At 38.4% G+C, this 20,912-nt stretch overlaps 1 protein-coding gene across 1 annotated transcript in view; it reads right to left on the minus strand.

Moving 5' to 3' along the window:
• Positions 1-20,912, minus strand: part of ANKFN1 (ankyrin-repeat and fibronectin type III domain containing 1) — a 330,330-nt gene that overhangs the window by 245,337 nt on the left and 64,081 nt on the right. The window contains exon 2 of the mRNA XM_011979240.1: positions 8,884-8,924. Coding sequence (XP_011834630.1) covers positions 8,884-8,924 — 41 coding nt within the window. The remainder of the gene's footprint in view (positions 1-8,883; positions 8,925-20,912) is intronic.

The following is a 20,912-nucleotide window of genomic DNA, read 5'->3' on the forward strand; positions in this document are numbered from 1 at the left end:
TGAAAACTGGCACAAGTCAAGGATGCCTTCTCTCACTCCTCATATTCAACTCATTAGGTTGGTGCAAAAGTAATTGCGGTTTTTGCCATTATAGTAAGTGTAAAAGCCACAATTACTTTTGCACCAGCCTAATAGTATTGGAAGTCCTGGCCAGAGCAATCAGGCAAGAGAAAGAAATAAAGGACATCCAAATAGGAGGAGAGGAAGTCAAATTACCCCTGTTTGCAGACAACCTGATTCTGTATCTAGAAAACCCCATAGTCTTGGCCTAAAAACTCCTTCAGCTAATAAACAACTTCGGCAAAGTTTCAGGATACAAAATTATGTTCAAAAACCACTAGCATTCCTATACACCAACAACAGCCAAGCCAGGATCCAAATCAGGAATGCAATCCCATTCACAATTGCCACGAAAATAATAAAATATCTAGGAAGACAGCTAACAAGGGAGGTGAAAGATATCTACAATGAGAACTACAAAGCATTGCTCAAAGAAATCAGGGCCAGATGCAGTGGCTCACTCCTGGAATCCCAGCCCTTTAGGAGGTCGGGGCAGGCGGATCACGAGGTCAGGAGTTTGAGACCATCCTGGCTAACATGGTGAAACCCCACCTCTACTAAAAATACAAAAAATTAGCTGGGCATGGTGGCACGTGCCTGTAGTCCCAGCTACTCGGGAGGCTGAGGCAGAAGAATCGCTTGAACCTAGGAGGCAGAGGTTGCAGTGAGCTAAGATCAGACCACTGCACTCCAGCCTGGGCAACAGAGTGAGACTCCATCGAAAGCAGGAAAGGAAAGGAAAGGAAGAACGAAAGAATCAGAGATGACACAAATAAATGGAAAAACATTCCATGCTCATGGATCACGGATAGGAAGAATCAATATTATTAAAATGGCCATACAGACTAAAGTGATTTACAGATTCAGTGCTATTTTTATCCAACTACCAATGGCATTTTTCACAGAATTAGAAAAAATAATTTCAAAATTCCTATGGAACCAAAAAAGAGTCTGAATAGCTAAAGCAATCCTAAGCAGAAAGAACAAAGCTGGAGCCATCACGTTACCCAACTTCAAACTATAACACAGGGCTGCAGTAACCAAAATAGCATGGTACTGGCACAAAAACAGACACATAGACCAATGGAACAGAATAAAGAGCCTAGAAGTAAGGCTGCACACCTACAACCATCTGATCTTTGACAAAGCTGACAAAAACCGTCAGTGAGGAAAGAACTCCCTGTTCAAGAAATGGTGCTGGGGTAACTGGCTAGCCATATGCAGAAGAATGAAAGTGGACCCTTTCCTTACATGTACAAAATCAACTAAAGATAGATTAAAGACTTAAATGTAAAACCCAAAACTGTAAGAACTCTGGAAGACAACCTAGGCAATACCATTGTGGACATAGGAATGGACAAAAATGACATGATGAAGATGCCAAAAGTAATTGCAACACAAGTAAAAGTTGACAAATGGGATCTAATCAAATGTAAAAGTTTCTGCACAGCAAAAGAAACTACGAAGAATAAACAGACGATCTACAGCGTGGGAGAAACTATTTGCCACCTATGCATCTCACAAAGGTCTAATATCCAGCATCTGTAAGGAATTTAAACAAGTTTCTAAGAAACAACAACAACAAAAAAAACATTAAAAAGTGGGCAAAGGACATGAACAGACACTTTTCAAAAGAAGACATACATGTGGCTGACAAGCATATGAAAAAAAGTCAAATATCACTCAACATTAGAGAAATGCAAATGAAAACAACTGTGAGATACCATCTCATACCAGTCAGAATGGCTATTAGTTAAAAGTAAAAAAAATAACAGATGCTGGCAAGGTTGCAGAGAAAAGGGTACACTTAGACACTGTTGGTGGGAGTATAAATTAATTCAACCATCATGGAAAGCAGTGTGGTGATTCCTCAAGGAGATAAAAACAGGACTACCATTCAATCCAGCAATCCCATTAATGGGTACATACCCAGAGGAACGTAAATCAGTCTACCATAAAGACACATGCATGTGAATGTTCATTGCAGCACTAGTCATAATAGTAAAGATATGGAATCAACCTAAATGCCCATGAATGACAGATTGGATAAAGAAAATGTGGTACATATATACCATGGAGTACTATGCAGCCATAAAAAAGAATGAGATGATGTCTTTTGTGGGAACATGGATGGAGCTGAAGATTATTATCCTTAGCAAACTTATGCAGGAACAGAAAACCAAATACTGCATGTTCTCACCTATTAGTAGCAGTTAAATGATGAGAACTCATGGACATAAAGAAGGGAACAACAGACACTGGGATCTACTCGAGGGTGGAGGGTGGGAGGAGGGGGAGGATCAGAAAAAGTAACTATTGGGTACCAGTCTTAGTACCTGGGTGATAAAGTAATCTGTACAACAAATTCCTGTAACATAATTTTACCTATACAACAAACCTGCACATGTACCCGTTAACCTAAAATAAAAGCTTAAAAAATACCCCAAAGGAAATAGGTGCTAAAAACTCATCACTTCTTAATTATTTTGCTGCATTTTAAATTACCTATGCTTTTTAGTTTATTTGCATGTTTTGTATCCGTATGGTATGAATACCATATAAAGGTGTGTTGCTGCACATCTTCCTAATTACACATTTAGTGACATCACGTTAACTTGAAAATGGCCATGGCAGGAGCATTTACACCACAGAAATTGGCAAATGCTACCAACCAGGTCTTGATTTATTGTTTTGCTGATCGTCTATGTTTAAGAAAGTTATGAGACTGTTACTAATGCAGATTAAACAAAAAGGAATGTTCTGTCTGTAGCTGTCATACTGTGAGTAACATGGAAATTTGAGGAAATATTCAACTGTATTCAAAACTATTATCCAGTTTAGCAAAGAAGTTGTTCACATTACTGATGAAGAGTGGACCTGTGATGTATATCTTTTCTGTTTCATTTTTGTCTCACTCATTAACATATATATATATAAATATCAACAATGTTTACATGGAAACTATATTCATTCATCAATCATAAATTTTGTTACACATCTATTATATCAGTAAAAGTCATAATATATATTATACATTAGGCATATAATATATAATGTATACACACACATACACATAGGCAAACATACACATCTTTTCACATGCCACCCGGAAGGGCCACATAAAATTATATAGGGAATGGAGGAGTTATAGACAGAAAAGATTAGGCTAGTAATTTAGTAGTTCTGGAGAATTGGACATGATTAGGAGAGAAGAGGTAAGTGAGAACAAAACAGCACATTTTGTTTTTATAAAGCAGAGAGAGAATGGTAAAATGTTTCAGTTGTTACTCAAAATGAGAAATTTGGGTTAAGAAGATCTTTAGAATATTTTGCTGTAGAATGTAACATAATTCCCCTTTGAAGGACTTTGGTAAAAATTTACATTGTTGTCACTTTTTTAGATGTTTTGAGTTTTTCATTTTCCAATGCATGTCTGAGCTTAAATGGCCCATGAAGCAGTCAGTTATATTCAGATCACACTAGCATTTTGATAATAAAATTATTAGTTGAAGTCAAGATGGGTTTAATATGAACAAGTTATACCAAAGTTATTTTTTGTTCCTCTTAGGATTGGGTGGTTCTATTAGCATATATTGAAAATAATAACAAAAGCAACAACAATACAACTATTACTACTATTAATTATTATTTTTATATTACCAGTAATTTTTCTATATTCTTTACATGAAATTTGAGCATGCATTTACATGCCTCACAAAAACATTATGAGGCAGACACAAAAAATTTATTGTTACATTTTATTTGTCAGGAACAGACAAGGTGATCTAATTTGCCCCAAAGCACATAACCAGTAAAGTCTAGCAAGATTAGAATTCAGACTATCTAGCCCTTGAGGTGGCACTATTAGTTAACTCTACAATGCTAAAAAATTGCCAAGCATTAGCAGTATAGTGTATTTTAAGTATTTATCTTAGTTTCTAAAGGGCACAGATATCAGTTTAAAGACAGGTTCCAGTCTGGGTGTTAGAAAGCTACTTTGCATTTGATTCCGTTGATTGAGTTAATATAAGCATTTACTGAGCATCTGGTTGTTTAAGAGAATATCACGGACATTTCAGGAGAGACAAAGATGAATAAAACATAGTTCCACCTTTGAGGAGCTTAAAATCCAGATATTCACTGTCTTTATCAATCTCTTGAATGAAGCCAAGAGGCAGATTAAACTGGCAAAGGATTTAAAATAATTCAAATTCAAAAAACTCCGAATAGTTTCACTCATATTCTGAAATTACTAAGTGTTGCAGGGATAAATGTATTTTGCATCATATTCAAAACCAAGTGCAAAGATATATGACTGAAAATCTGTTTTTGTAGCAGCTTTTGTATCTAGAGGTTTTAGATTAACCTCAGGACTAAAGTGCTGTTCAAATTTTTGATGTGCTCTTAGTTATTGTAATAAAACTAACACACCAGAATGAGCATTCCTTTTTGTTTTTGTTTTTCCTAGAAGCTCTATACTGGTCAGCCATCTCAGCAGTATTCTTTTCATTTCAGGCTGTAACATTTTAAAAGGAGCATTGAAAAATGCAACTGGAATACATGGAAAAGGATAACTAAACCAAGTCATGTGAAGAATGGCTGAAGGCATTGAGGATGTTCAGCCTGGACAAGGAAGACTCAGAGAGTATACGGGATCAGATTCCAAAATACTTGAAGGGTTGTCATGTGGGGAAGGAGTCAACTTCTGAGCTGCTCCAAAAGGTAAAACTAGCACAAATGACCCAAAGTCAGACGGAGGTTATCTCAGGTTAGCAAAAGAAAGTTTGAATGCTGAGCTATTAAAAAATGGATTACGTTACCATGTGAGATAGAGGAAGGGCTTCGAGAGAAGATGTGAGGACAACTTGGGGTGGGCTGCTGAACTGCATCACATTGAAAGCATCTTCCAAAATCAAAGTTCCATGATTTATGATTTATGATTCCATAACAGAAGTAATTCCCTAAACGTTTGTAACACACACACAGTAAAATCATATTTTCCCGAAATATGTGAAATTTGGGGGATTGTAATTAACATATGAGGAGCAATTAGAAGTACAAGAAGCAGTGATATTTAGGTCATGACAAGAGAAGAAATACGTGGCCTTTGTGCACGGAAAGCCCAAGAACAATGGGCATAGGCCCTGGGAATCGACTCCACGGGAAACAGAGGACTGTTTTGATATAAAAAAGTGAACAGAGAAAGAATACAAGGTTAACACTGGATGCAACTTTAAATCCTTCAGCACAGTGCCTAGCAGCCATAAAAAAGCAAACAGAAGTCTGCAAACCCTTTCCAGAGGCGATGAATAGAAACAGAACAAATCACTCTCGCCTAGATAAATGCTACATCCCTGTACTGCTTTGCTGACCACAGACCTCCTCTGCAAAGGGCATTAAAGCCATCGGGAAGGGGAAGAAAAGGCACCCAGAATGAGGGCAAAAAATTCTGGTGCATAGCTCTTGAGCTAATTTACACAAAACAAGTTAATGTAATTGGCAAATGGATACTTAGAGATGGAATATTTAAAGAAAATCCCTCTACAAGAGGCCAAGGAGACAGTGAAAGAGACTGCTCTAGGCTTGCTGAATACAGGAAAAAAATGAAGAGAAAAGATTGACGTTGTAATCCAAACAGAGCTCCGTGGAGAGGCAAGAAGAATTAAGAGAACAGGTCTTTGCCCAGACGATGAAAGACCCAGCTAAAATCCTAGCCACACCATGCAATTTATTAAAAGTTGTTTCTTCCCCCGTAACCAACCAGCTTCCACTAGTCTCTAGCGTTCTTTCTGACTTATTTCATTAACATTTCCTTCTTTTTCTGGAGCAGTCAGGGCCCCAGGGAATCTTTCTTTTTCCCCACCTCACCCCCACCAATGGGGCATTGAATGAGAGCCAGGGTGTTGTCTGTGAAAAGAGAAATTGCAAAACCACAAATTGCAGAAAATGGTTACTGCCAAAAATCGAAAGGAACACACGATATCACCATGCCTCTTAAAAAGCAATTGCGCATTTTACAGGCCTCTGGATAATTCAGGTTTGTTTGGCAACTTTCTCACCCATACCACCCAGAAGATAATTCTCTTCCACCAGAGGCGGTGGTCCTAAAGAATATGAGAAGTTGAAAAGAAACAAAAGAATGTGGGCACAAGTCTTTTCAGAGCACTGACCTGGCCCAATAGTGTTCTATTTTCTTCTATTGTGTGGTATTAATTTGAAAGCCCAAAGCTTGCCACCGGAATCCCAAGGACTCCCACTAAAACAGGGAGGGTCTCCAATAATTTAATAAGATTATTGGTAATACAAAGCATTTTTAGATGGTAGAATTTTTCCAAAACATTATGTTATGTGATTATCACAACAACCCTTTGAAGAGGTCAGGAAAAATGTCTTCCTTCCTCTCTCCTTCCCTAAAAAGATACTTTGAAACTGAAGGGTTAAGTAACATACTCCAAATCATACTACTGAAGGAGTGAACTGGGACTTAGCCATTAGCCTTTTGATTTTTGCTCCTGAGTTCCTTCCACCGCCCAGCCTTATTCCTCTATGGGGGCATATTTTCCTGACTTGGCTGAGGCTATCCTCCATCCGTGGGTTGGGATTTTATGTGTTGCACATACATTTGCAGGACCTTCACTTGGAAAGTCTCCTGTCATTCACTATAGATGTAAGCCTTGTCTGAATGGAACGTTGATTAGGTCGTTTTCCATTTGCATTGGTTGAATAATACAATCATCGTGAGGACAAAATGTCAACTCCAGAGGGGCTGATTCCACGTAGCTGCCAAAAGGAACCCAGGTCAAGACTGCCTGGTGATTTTAATGTGTTTCTGTGACTCCGTGGGTCAGACCAACCTTTCCCTAGTTGCTCAGAGATTGCTTGGGGAGCCGGGTAGACCCATTTTGTCTGGATTGTGTATAATTCCAGTGCAAGCTTCCTTCTTCTCAAAATATTTACTAATGAAACATACAGGGTCACTAAGCACCCTGTATGTTTCTAAGAAAAAAAATATGAAAAGAAAGCAAACAATCACAAGTTGAGACCTCTAAGGTAAAATAGCCACTTTCCACCCTCTTTTTTTATTTTTATTTTTTTCAGTCTGAAAGATAAAGGGCACTTTCAACTGAAATTTTGATGAAGAGATCCTAGGGTAACACGTAGGTGTTTAAATTTATGTATAGTGACTTAAAATGCTGCCTTAAATTGCCCTTCATCAAATTTTCACGATTAATATACACCAAGTATCTTTCGGTATCTAACATTAACTCATTTAAAATACTAGTAAAACCTAAATAGGCAGTAACAGTACGGTAAATAGCTACCAAATATGAATATGCAAGAAAGTAAACATAGGCAATTTCCCCTGAACAGCTTTCTGTGTTCAAAAGAAAGAATACAGTCAAAAGTTAACATTTGTACAAACAATACACTCATGATAGCACATGAAAAGGAGACTACTCATAAAATCTAACATGACTTTCTTGGTAAAAGCTGCTTAAAACATTCATAGCATGCAGGTGTCTTGATAATGCAATAAAGACTAAAGCAAGATAATACAGAGATTGACATTTAAAAAAATTTCAGTGAATGCGTAATATGTTGACATTAAATCTGAATGTTTTGAGGGCGAATGTCTTTTGTGCTAACGCTTGAATATTTGATGTATAGCAGTGGGATCAATTTATTCTAGAAAGCAAACAAAAAACTATCATCCAGGGAAATCAGTTAAAAACTAAGTTTTTCCTGCAGTTCAGCTGAACACATAATCTTCTCAGGGACTGAATGATTCAAAAGAGAATTTATTAGAACATGTATAAGATATACAATTTAACTGTGCTCTTTGGTTTCTGATAGGTACTAGAATGTCTAATTAAATGCTTCAGTGACTACTGAGATGCATTCTCTGCTGGAAATTCTGTATGAATTAGAAGCTGAGAGTTGATGTAGCCTCCATGAGTTGATGTAGCCTCCATGAGGGTACATGACTCAACCATCTACCTTAGAGTTGTTGATTACTTGCTTAGTGACAAGCAACTTACACATTTTGAGGTTGTTTTGAACAGCTAGGGTCTTTACATTACAGCTAAATCTACCTCCTGCTTGTGGACATTGGATATTATTAAATTACCCCAGAGACATATGAAACTTTCTTTTTTTCTTTGTTAAAATTATTCTTACCTTCATTTCATTAAAAAAGAAAAAAAAATCACCCTAATTCCAAAGACAAAACTCAGGAACACCCAGTTCAGATCTGCTATAATTTTATTTGGTCTTTCAGAATAGAGGGGATTTGTAATTTAGGTATAGACACTGGAAGTACTAAGAATAAAGAAACATAATACACAGGAGATTAGTTCTGGAGAGAATACTGGTTTACAGAGTGGCCATAACGCAGTACATACAGGAAGGAGTTATTAAGGTTACTACCATGCTGTTAAACAAGAAACAGTCTGTGACTACATGGTGAGAAGCAAATGGAAAAAGAATAATAAATTAGTCATTTAAGAGAACTGAATATTTAAATGTTTAGTGTCACATGGTCATAATATATAAATGAACATTGCCTATTTTTTTATTCCTCACTTTTATCTAGCTTTAGATGCAATATTGTCACAACCACAATTAGGCTGCATCTGCTTCCAAAATGGTTTCTGAAATGCTCCATGGTGTTATACAAATCAATAGTATGAAATGTTAGATTGGCTGTGTGTGTTGAGCCAGACTTTAAAAATGCAGCAATGTGAGATGGGAGCCTTAAAGATTAGGAGGCTTAGGAATTACAGCTGAGAAGTAGATACCATTTCAAGGAGGAAACATACTTACATTTTGCTGCAAGTAAAATGCCTGTCTTTAAACAGTAGCCTCTGAAACAAAGAAAGAAAAAAAGAATGTTAAAAAATTATACAGCAATTAATTCAAAATGAAAAAGGAGTCACATTTGAAGCCACTGACTGAAAAAAAAAGAGAGAGAGAAGCCTAGCCTACAGAAGAATATATATTTATGGGGAGACTTTTCTTGGGGATACAGGAGGCTGTAGCTCAGAAAGAAAACATTTATGCTAGCTGCTGTATCTCATCACATGCTCTGTTCCCTGCTCCTGAATATCCTAGAATTTCAAGACTACTTGACGCTTGCTTTGTCTCCCAGGTCCAATCTTGGAGACAGAAAACATGGCAAGTCTGGCTGGCTCATTCAATGGCTTAGACGCTCATCACTCTCTTGCTTCTGGTTCACACTGACATTGTACCTTGTTCTTGCTGGCCAAGTTCTGACACATTGTTCCTTTAAATGAAACTTCTCCTAAAGATATGGTTTTCTCAATTCATACTTATTAGGATAAATGGACAGTTTTCTTTTCCAAGAAATAGAAAGCTTTTGTGGGAGATGCGAGGAGGGGGATTGAAACCAAAGCCAAGTTTCTCTTTATTCAAGATGTTGGTGAAAGGGGAGGGACAAACAGACTGTGCCTATGCTTGGAAGGCCAATTGTGCAGGCAATTTGTTCAGTGTGGCAGCCCACCAGACAATTCAGCTTGCTTCCAAATCCATAATTTATTGAACCTATTGTGGTTATATTGGAAGGGGTACTTTTTAGTGCAGTAGGTTTAATAGGAAATGGCAGGAAAGTCCCTATGATTGATATGAACTATTTGCATTCTGAGATTCAAGTGATTCCAGATCATCTCTAAGAGTAAGCCCTCAAATTGTGGTGTCCTCAGACCTACAGAAAGATCTTTCCACACCACCCACAGTGATCTGGATAGGTCAGATTAGTTACTTCAGTGGACCAATGTTTTTCCAAGCTCTGCCATTTCTTAATAATAGTGTGATTTGGGCAAATTGGCCCAATGCTCTAAAATTGATAGAAATATTACTAGTGGCTATTTCAAAGAATTGCCATAAGGGTTAAATAAAATTATATATATAAAATAGTTAGATAAAGTCCTCCTCATGTCAATGTGCTCCAGAAGCAAGAAAATGATGAAAGTCTTAAGCCATTGAACTAGCCAACCAGACTTACCATATTTCCTCTCTCCAGCACTCTCTCCAGCACTACCTGGTGTTATTACTGTTGTTGTTATTATTATCAGCAGACCAAGTTGTAAAACCAAATTAAGAATATACGATAAATCCATGAAATGGGAGCTGGGAAGGTAGCTATGGAGGTCTCGCTTGGGTATCCATTTATGACAGTCAAAGCTGCACCCTTGTCCCAAATTCCTCTTCCAGATTGTTTTTCTCCCATTTTCATTCCTCCAACTACGCCATATCTCCAGTCAACATCCTTATTAAAAAATCCCTACCTGTTTTAGCAAGCCACCTAATTCCTCATTTACTATCTGTGAAGATGGTTAGGAGGGGGGCTTATTGATCGACAAATTGTTAAATTATTAAATTTCTGGGCCCACAAATAATACAGATAATTCCTCTTTATACAGGTAAGAGGTTGATACATTTTTATTGGACTGAATTTCTCAGACAGATTCTATAGTTTGACCCAACAAGGTCTCACATGTGTCACTAACTGGAAGAAGTTATTATTATTAGTTATTAGTTATTATTCTAGAGTTTCAGAGCCAACAAGATCTCACATGTGGCACTAACTGGAACGCTGTTCTGATCACAGCCTGACACACATTTCCTCCCACCCCTTGCCCTTCCAAACAAAAACAGTGCACTGAAAATTCTTCTGAAATTGTGTACCCTTCAGCTCCTTTGAAGAACTTGTTGCTAGGAAACAAATTTGGAACATTCTCACCTACTGAGAAAAGTTTTTACCGCTGCCTCACATAATGGGTTCTTCTTTGGCCACAAAAGTATTAACAAAGAAAATTATCTGTCTATTACTTGAGAGATTCATTGGACAAGAACTCTTCATTTGGGCAACATTTTCACAGCAATATCATTGATTACTTTGAAAACTATTCAGGGATGTCCTTGAGACTACATTAGGTATCTATTCAATTCAATGTTACTGATCATTTTTCTTGAGGTACAAAATAAATCAAGCAGTTAAGCATACTGTGGCAGTATGCTTTTTCAGACCAGAGAGTTACATAAAAAGACACCTCTGCTTTTTTAAAGCTTATTTCCACAACAGACAAAGAAAAACCTGAATTCTTAAAGGAGAAAGAGAGGCCTTCAAAGTATTAACTCCTTCACTGAATGCTTATGGAGTGCCTACTATGTGCAAGGCACTGTGCTGGGCCCTAATAACACATCCCCTCCCCTCATGATTAACCTCTGTCTGGCTGGAGAGACAACTGGACAGTTTAGAGGGATTGCATCACAATGTAACACAAAGTTACAACAGTGGTCAGTGAGGAGGGAAGGTGAAATTGGGTAATCAATCCAGACAGAAACGTCAAGGAAGTCTAATTTGGGGAAGCATTGAAATAGCATCTGGTAAAAAATTCATATTTAATAATAATAACAGTTACTATGGAGTGCTTAATGCATCAAGAACCTCCTAATGTACTGAGTAGTTTATTCCTCATAGTAACCCTAGGGAGATATTATTCTTACCCTACAGCAGGACATAAGAAGGCAGATGGCGAGTGTGGAGCAGACCAAGCAAGGGAACATCACTGAGTGCAAGACCCTGGGCAGGAGGAACTGGCTCATTTGAGGGACCACCATTTGTATTATTTGCATATACTTTGGCGGAGTCCATTCTCCCACCACACAAGGGTCTTTAAGAGATCATAAATGGGGATCTTCTTATGTGGATCTTAGAAGACTTTAGCTAGGGAAGCCTAGTCTCTCTGCTCCCACCTCAGGGGAGATGTGAGGTACATCCTGGCTCTGCCCTGTGCTATGCCCACCTCAGAAGATCTGCATGGCCAGCAGGTTATCCTCGGATCATGGTAGGACATGTGCCTGATTCAGTAGCAAGGTTCATACAGAACAGACTTTGCCCGAAGCCCTTGGGACACATTCTTTGGTCCCTTTGCTGAAATCCACTTTCATATGAACTGTGCTGAACACTGAGGATATATCTCTGTCTGTGATCTCTTCTAAGAACATCTTATCTTGAAACCAAGTGCTCAACTAGGGGATTCTCCATACCATTCATTGATCTTAACTTCTCACCCTGGTTCTTGTGGTTGATCCCATCATGTTGTCATCTGTAACCTACAATTGATACTCATTAGAAAATAAGATCACTTAGATTTCTGAGTGTTCTATGCTGATTAGGATATCTGGTTTGAGTTGTCAGTTATTTAAAATGTTTATGGCTTGTAAAAAGTTGCATCAATGCAAGTATAATTGTATAATGTAACCTATAGAGTAAAATCTCCTATATACCTATTCCTCTTTATGATACACAATAATCTAGTTCCTATATGTTCAAGATTATGAATTTTGAGATGAGGTGGCTACTGCCCTCTTATTCTGAATTTTGAATTAATTCTATCTTATGTTAATTTTACTTATTTGCTTAATGCTATGGTAGGACTACCTATTCTCTATCCCACTTATTCTCAGGAGTATAGGTAACCACTTAAATTACCTGTGAAATTAATTTAAGAATGAAGGTTTTATTTAAGATAGAATATGCCAATTATCAGGTAATAATAATAATTTATGAATAGTGTATCTCCTCTTTATCAAGTGTTCTTTAAAAGCCAAGACTATGTGATGAAGGCATAGCGATGTGATGTCAAGAGTTGTAGGGGTTCTGCCCATGGCCCCCACTCTGGGGACAGAAGCAATATCAGAGGGCCAGGAGTTCAAGTCTCGATTCTTCCACCAACCTCCAGTGTGACCTCTGGCCAGTTATTTAATCTCTCTAAGTCTCGAGACCTTCATCTACAAAATAGAAGTAAGAGTAGCACTGTACTTCTCCTAATATTGTTGTGTTTATTGGAGGATAATACATATAAGGCATTTGGAAGAGAACTGGCCCAATCCTAGTGCTTACTGTGTGACAGTTATGTTGTCTTCATGAAGTCCAAACTGAAAACTTATTGTACAAAGAACTGTACCACCCATTGGATTAAAATATTCTGTACTAGTTCCTTAAATGGTTATAATCGGGGGACATGACCTCTTTTTTCTCTGTGGGTTCTGATTTGATCCCATAATGAACTCAACTTCAAAAAGTGATATCAGATTGTTTTTCATGACTTCTAATAATTTTGCTCACAGTAGCTTTTTAATCCCTTGGCCTCACTCGTATTTTACTAATTTTATAAACACTGCCAATGGCTTCTCCTACGGTACTGGAATTTGCTGTTTTTTGTTTTTCCTAGCCTTGACTCTGTGCCTTTGCTGAGCCCTTGGTGAACCATTCCACTGACTTAGCATGTTTATTTATAAATGACTCCTTGTGTTTTGATTTCTTTATAACTTTTTTAACAGTTACAAATATTTTTAATTTAAATAAGCAATTTTCATTATCAAACATTTAGAAAATATTAAAAAACCCACTCAAATGAAGTAAAAGAACTCAGAACTGCACAGATTTATTTTGAAGCACACAAAGGAGTGAACGCTTTGCCCAAAACCCCCATTTTCCAGAAGTAATTCTATCAACAGCACGTGAGGGTATCCTTCTAAATATTTTTATGCTTATGAAAGCATGCATATATAAACCTTTATCCATACATATGTATGTCATGAAAATTTTTACAACAAAAACAAGGTCGTGCTAGATAATTTTCTATAAGTTATGCTAGATAATTTTCTATAATATGCTTTTATTCTCTTAATGATATTTTTGTGGACACTGATTCCAAGTCAGTATATAGAAATCTTATTATTTTTAGTGGCTAAGTAGGAATCATTTATGGACATGTCCTAACTAATCCTATATTCACAGATATTCAGGTTGTTAGTAATTTTTTGCAATTACAGTGGGCTTGTAATGACCAAGCATTTTGAACATTTGCTTTTAGATGTGTGGTCTTATACTGTAAAGCAGTTCTTAGAATTGCAAGTACTTTATAATAGGGTAGATGCAGCTTAATATTAGATGGGTTGTGCAAATCACTCTTCAAAAAGGTTGAAACTATTCATCCTCTACCAACAAGAAGATGTGTCCTCCATATGTATTTTTCACTTAGCATGCATAATTTCCATTTCTTTGAGTTTTTCTTCTCTGTGTGCTAATCTTCCACCTGAACTTCAAGACACCTTATTCAGTTTTCAGCAATGTTTTTGAGTTTCAAGAACTCTCTTTTTCTCGGATCATTCCTTTGTAATAATTCCCCTAGTCTACCTAGGAATTTGCATTATTTTCTTTTAGTGTCCTTTTTCTTTCTTTCTTTAAGACTACCTCACAGAGAGCCACTTGTTCTGATTGTGTTGTTCTTTCCTCCTTCAAACTGCTGAGTCATCTTCAATGCCTTGTGCATTTTTTCTCCTCACTGTTACTTGTCTGCAAACATCCAGGTCTTTCTAACCCATTACAGGGAAATGAGTCCTCAGCACACGTGTAGACAGGTTTTTGGGGTAGTAGTGGGTCTGCAAGTTGTGAGAGGCAAAGGAGCAATATTTTCCTGGTGAACAGGCTAGTAGGCTAGGACTCCTCAACTGAGGGTGCGGGGGAGGCCTCCAAGTTCTCAGGATCCTCCAGACAAGTGCAGAGTGTGGCAAGTCTCTTCGTGTTACACAAAAAGAGTATCTTTTGGGCTCCTCCCCAGCCATAAATCTAAAGCAAGCAGTCCTGCTGAGAACAACCTCTCGGCCAGTGCTCCTGGGACCTGGATCACCTGGGACCTTGCTAAAAAGCAGATTCTGGTTTGGAAGGTCTTGGATGGGGACTGGAATTCTGCATTTCTTACAAGTTTCCAGATAGGGCAGTAGGCTCAATGGCGTGGGCCCCTTGGGCTGAAGAGAAAAAGAGCCTGTGTTCCCTGTTTCCTGGGAGGCAGGCATCTTCCCAGGCTTCAGTGCCCTCACATTCCCCAGCCCTGTAAATGATAGTGTCCAAAAGCTGCCAATCACTGGCTGAATCTGCCCACCACCTCCAAAACCTGCAAGCCAGGGTGTCGGGGAATCCTTCTGCACTGCCAACAAATGTAGGCCGAGCTTTTCCCATCTACAGATAACTGTATTTGAAATCGCTTTGTCACCCCTGCAGAGAGCTGGGAAAGAGTTTCTTCAGGTAAAGTTCATCCATGTTTCCAACCACTTCAAATTATATTTGGACTTCTATATATCTTGATTGCTAAAAGAATATTTGAATTTTATTTTTAACCATTTAAAATTGTTCTTGATATAGACTTATATCTGGCTATCACTGAACTTCTTAACAAAAGTATTAATTTCTTATACATGATATAAGCTTCTGTTTGATTCTAATGTTTATTGACATTTAATTTTCCTTATACATTTTCATAATTTGGTCACCTTTCATCTACTTCAGGCCTTTCATCAATAGGCATATATACAAGCAGATGTATAAATATGGCATATATTTATATATTTGATATAGTTTTGATGTGTACCCCGCTGAAATCTCATGTTTAAACATAATCTCCAATGGTGCAGATGGAGCCTGGTGGGAGGTGACTGGATCATGGAAGTCGATTTCTCACGAATGGTTTAGTACCATCTCTTGGTACTGTCCTCACGATAGTGAGTTCTCATAAGATCTGGTCATTTAAAAGTGTGTGGCATCTTCATGCTCTCCCTGTCTCTTGCTCCTGCTCTGGCCATGTGACCTGGCTGCCTCCCCCTTCACCTACTGCCATGATTCTGAGTTTCCTTAGGTCTCTCCAGAAGCCGAGCAGATGCCAACATCATAATCCTGTGCAGCCTGCAGAACCGTGAGCCAATTAAACCTCTTTTCTTTATAAATTACCCAGTCTCAGGTATTTATTTCCTTCCTTCCCTCCTTCCTTCATTCCTTCCTTCCTCCCTCTTCCCTTTTCCTTTCCCCTTTCTTCCTTTCCTTTCCTTCTTTCCTTTCCTTTCCTTTCCTTTCCTCCCTTCCTCTTTCTTTCTTTCTTTTTCAATAGAGTCTCTGTCACCCAGGATGAATTGCAGTGGTATAATCACAGCTCACTGCAGCCTCGACCTCCTTGGTCTCAGGTGATTCTCCCACCTCAGCCTCATGATTAACTGGGACTACAGACACGCCCCACCACACTCAGCTAATTTTTGTATTTTTTTATAAAGATGGGGCTTTGCCATCTTGCCCAGGCTGGTCTTGAACTCCTATGCTCAAGCCATCTGCCTGCCAAGTTGGCCTCCCAAAGTGCTAAAATTATAGGTGTGAGGCACCGCGCTCAGCAGGTATTTCTTTATAATAATGGGAGACTGGACTAACACAATATTTAAATGTGTTTTGTTTTTGTTCCCATTGTATTAACATAGCTTCAGGGCTAATGTTTTATTATTTTATTATCTGCATTAATTAATTCAATATTTATGAATATCTCTTTTTCCAGGTATTGTATTAAGCATGAGAGTGATCAATAAGTGATGAGCTCCACCTTTGAGGGGCTTGCATTTCATTTGGGAGTACCTTGTTGAACGCTTTCAAGCTTACACAGTTTTTCCATAGATCATCTCATGTAATTCTCATATCACCTTCGGAAGACAGAGAATAAATTTATCAGCACATTAAGTTACTGGGAGAAACAAGAATCAGTGAGATTGAACGATCATCTCCAAATCATGCTACAAGTGATTTGAACTAGAATACAGATTTTCTGACTTCAATGTTACTGCCTTTTAAGGTCATTTTGGATTTGAGCTTAATATTAAAAAGCCAAGGGTCTCCTAATACCTTTAATGAAACTGCTCTGACAGTTTGTGCTGGTTTCAGTAGCCACCATTGGGGCAGAAAATGACCCCAAATAACTCACAATTGAGTTGTGGTCTTTAGTTGTAGTCTTCTTAAAAAACAAAACACACAACAACAGCAACAAATTCAAAACTGACTCCCAAAACAATAAAAAAGATTTCCATGCCCATGCCAGATTGAGAAGCCAGACCAAGCATCAACCCTTATCTTCAGGATAAAGACATTAAGAAATTTACTTAAACATGGCACTCTCAGAAAGCATGTCAATATCATAGATTATATTCTATCTTGAATATTAAAATATTTTATCAAAACAATGATATTGGCTGGCCATGGTGGCTCATGCCTGTAATTCCAGCACTTTGGGAGGCCAAAGTGGGTTGATCACCTGAGGTCAGGAGTTTGAGACTAGCCTGGCCAACACAGTGAACTTCAGCCCAGGTGACAGAGTGAGACTCTCTATCAAAACAAAAAACAAAAAAACAAAACAAAACCAACAACAAAAACAACAACAAAAAACACAACTACTCTTTTTGTTTTTTGAGACTGAGTCTCGCTCCGTTGCCCAGGCTGGAGTGCAGTGGCGCTATCTTGGCTCACCGCAAGCTCCACCTCCTGGGTTCCCGCCATTCTCCTGCCTCAGCCTCCCGAGTAGCTGGGACTACAGGTGCCCACCACCATGCCTGGCTAGTTTTTTATGTTTTTAGTAGAGTCAGGGTTTCACTGTGTTAGCCAGGATGGTCTCTATCTCCTGACCGTGTGATCCGCCCGCCTCGGCCTCCCAGAGTGCTGGGATTACAGGCGTGAGCTACCACGCCTGGCCAGGCACCTACTCTTTAACATATGTGAATTATTAATAGCAATGAACTAGATTGTCCTTTGTCCAATGTATTTATTTATCAAATATTTATCAGATATTTGAAATGTGTTCCAGGTATTGGATGTAAAACGCTGATAAAAACATGGTGATTATTTTATTATTGAGGCATTGCAGTCAGTCTATTGTATATGAGACCTATTAGAAAATGACTCTGCAATTATAGGGATGTGTGAAAAGTACTGTAATAGAGCTATGCCTGGGGTATCTATAGGAGCAAAGAAAACTCTTCCTAAATCAGATTAAGGCAAAATTTTCCAAAAAAAAGATAATAGGTTTGTGGAAAAAAAATAAGTTAAATGTTCAAGTAAGTTTGGGAAACACTGGATCAAAGATAAATATATCTTTTTATGGCAGTCTTTTTCCAGAACTTGCAATATTCTGATATTGGGCATGAATTCCAGGGAGAGGGACTGTCACAAATTTTTGTGATGAAAGTACCCTTTACTCCAAGGGTATTTGAGAGACACACATATTGAAGGATGGCTCCAGTGATACACAGACACTCTCCCAGAGCAGTGATGCTCATGTCGGAGCTGAGATTTCAAGATGATTAGGTGCTGGGCAAGAGGAAGAGGTGGAAAAGATTATTCTTTGCTGAAAACAGCATGTGTGAAGTCCCCGAGACAGGGCGTGTGCTAAAGTAACACAAAGTAGCTCAAAAAAGTTAGACTAAAGAATTCCACATGGAAGAGTGAAAAGAGATGGGACAGAGACCAGCAAGAGTTAGATCACCTCAGCCAGGTAAAGGGTTGAACATTATTCTGAAAGCCAAGAAAGGTATTTAAAAGTTGCCAAAATAGGGAAGAAGTATGAATGGAATTTTACAGCATGGATTTTAGAAAGGTCAACTTGGAGAAAGGAATAGTCAGAAGGAGTTATTTAATTAACCCAGATATCCGTGTTGAGGGACTGAACCAGAGGGGTAATATAGGGGAGGGAAGAGGGGAGGGAGGGAAGAGGGGAGGGAGGGAGGGGGAGAGAGAGAGAAAGAAGGGGCTAAGGAGAAATAGGTTATAGGACCAGGTGATCTATTGGATGTGGGCAGGGGATTAGGTGACGCCTGGAGAATGGGGTCGGTGATATGGCTAGCCACAGAAATGATCGATATGAGAGAAGATTTTGTTGGAATCTAATGACTCACTAGGAGGTAGCATACAGGTGAAAAAGGATGAAGTTCTAAGCTATAGCTGTGGCCAAAGTAGTGTTAGACATGTTGAATTTGTGGAGCCATTGGGACATGTAACTGTTGAGATCCTAGCAAGTAAATTTATTAGAGATAATAGTGCTAGAAATATAGAAGTCACATAATTATTCTTCAGGGAATGCAGACATCATTTTAAAGTTCTATACCCAAAACCCCTTAATGGGGGAAAGACAAGTATAAATTATTTTAAAACATAGTATGGTGAAAAAAATTACTATTCAAAAGCTAAACTGACTAGCTTCTTTTGCCTTTGAAAGGGAGATGGACTTACTCATATCAGTGGGAAAATAAATTTCTATATTGGTTTCTCAACCTTAGTACTACGGACATTTGGGGCCTGATTGATTCTGTGTTGTGGAGGCTGCTCTGTGCATTGTACGATATTTGGCGGTGTCCATGGCCTCTACCTGCCACATGCCAGTATTATCCTCTTCGTCATTTGTGACAACAAAAATGTCACAAAACATTGTCAAATGTTGCTGGAGGGGCACAATTGCTGGGCCCTTCCTCTCCAATTAAGAACCACTGCTCTATGCATTCCGTTCAACATAATGCGGTGGAATTTTGAAGAACTCTGCTAACACTTTGGAGTCACGAAAAGATGAAACCATGAGGAAATGGTCTTTGACTCAGCAAATGCAAAGTTGGTCTAGACCTTGAATCGGTGGTCTAGGAGCCAAATGCTGCTACAGAAGACAGTGAGAGGGATGAAATTCCTAAAGTCAGCTAGGGGGAGTTTGTTGAGCAGTAGAGAGGTGAGACCTCTGGAGAAGGGAGGGCAGTGTGAAATTTTTGCTGGCTGGGAGGATGGAGGGAGGGCCTTTAATGACAGGAATGCTTAGTATTCAATCCTCAGTTATTTACTGTTCTTTAGAGTAAGATTTCTCCCTTGTTCTAAAGTCCTGATGTGGTTGAGAGAATGTTATCTCCCAGGATTTTGCAGAGATTTTAAGTGTGGGGTTTAAGCTTATAAGCTTTGACCGCACCACTGTCATCTTCGCTTTCTTTTTATATTTTCCTTTTTCTTCCTTTTATTTCACATCCTACAACAGAAGCTTTCCTTCTTTGAGGATAATTTATTTGACTAGAATCCCCAGTAGGCTTAATTACCCCGTGGGATGCTGAATTTGAGGTGTAGGAGGCCAGAAAGGCCCTTTAGGCTGATCTGGGCAGAGTTTCACCTAAAGAGTAGCATCATTAACAATGTGGGGTCCTCCACCTGAGGCTTTGCTTTACAGATGGGTAAACTGAGGCACAGAGGAGTGTGCTTTGTTTAAAAAGTAGAAATTAGGTCTTTTGCCTCCCATTTTTGTGCTTTTTCTAGCAGAGCATGTCATCTATGGAAATCACCCTTCTCTGATTAACTGACATCAACATTTAGAAAGGTCTTTGATTTCTGCACTAACCACTTCAATGTCATAACCCTGCTAGAATGAAAAAGCAGAATAAGAGCTGTTTGACTAAAGACTCTCTCCAATGAGGCCCTGAAGTTCCATTTGTATTCAAATCTTTTCTACATGATATCATTATGATCTGACTCTGAATATTTTCAACTGTCAAACATTTCAAATTTCCAACTCCAAGTCGTCAGCTGACAATACAGACTCACAGAAATCCTTCGTGTCTCATAGGTTACTGTCCAAATGTTATAATTAAATAATAAACTTCTAAGGATTAGTTATTCCAATATCAAAGCAGTAGCTTTTGGTAAGGAATAAAGGATCTGCTTTCAAAACTGCTGTGGATAATATGAAAGCTGATCCATGGCCAGTGTTTACCTATTTAGCTATCAATTTTAATAGAACATTTTCTTTGAGGTCACTTACAGATTATGAAGTCTACATACATAAAAGTTGGGGGGAAAAAAAAGGCCACACTGAAGTTCTTTCTCACAAAAGGTAACCTCAATTGATGCTACTCTAAAACCCTTCTAACAGGAGAGTACATGGTTTGAATTCCTTATGAATCGGAGCATGAACTCAGGCAACTGTTGACTCATCTTTTTATCC

This window comes from Mandrillus leucophaeus, unplaced genomic scaffold (genome assembly GCF_000951045.1).
Source record: "Mandrillus leucophaeus isolate KB7577 unplaced genomic scaffold, Mleu.le_1.0 Scaffold20, whole genome shotgun sequence".
Taxonomy (NCBI): Eukaryota; Metazoa; Chordata; class Mammalia; order Primates; family Cercopithecidae; genus Mandrillus; species Mandrillus leucophaeus.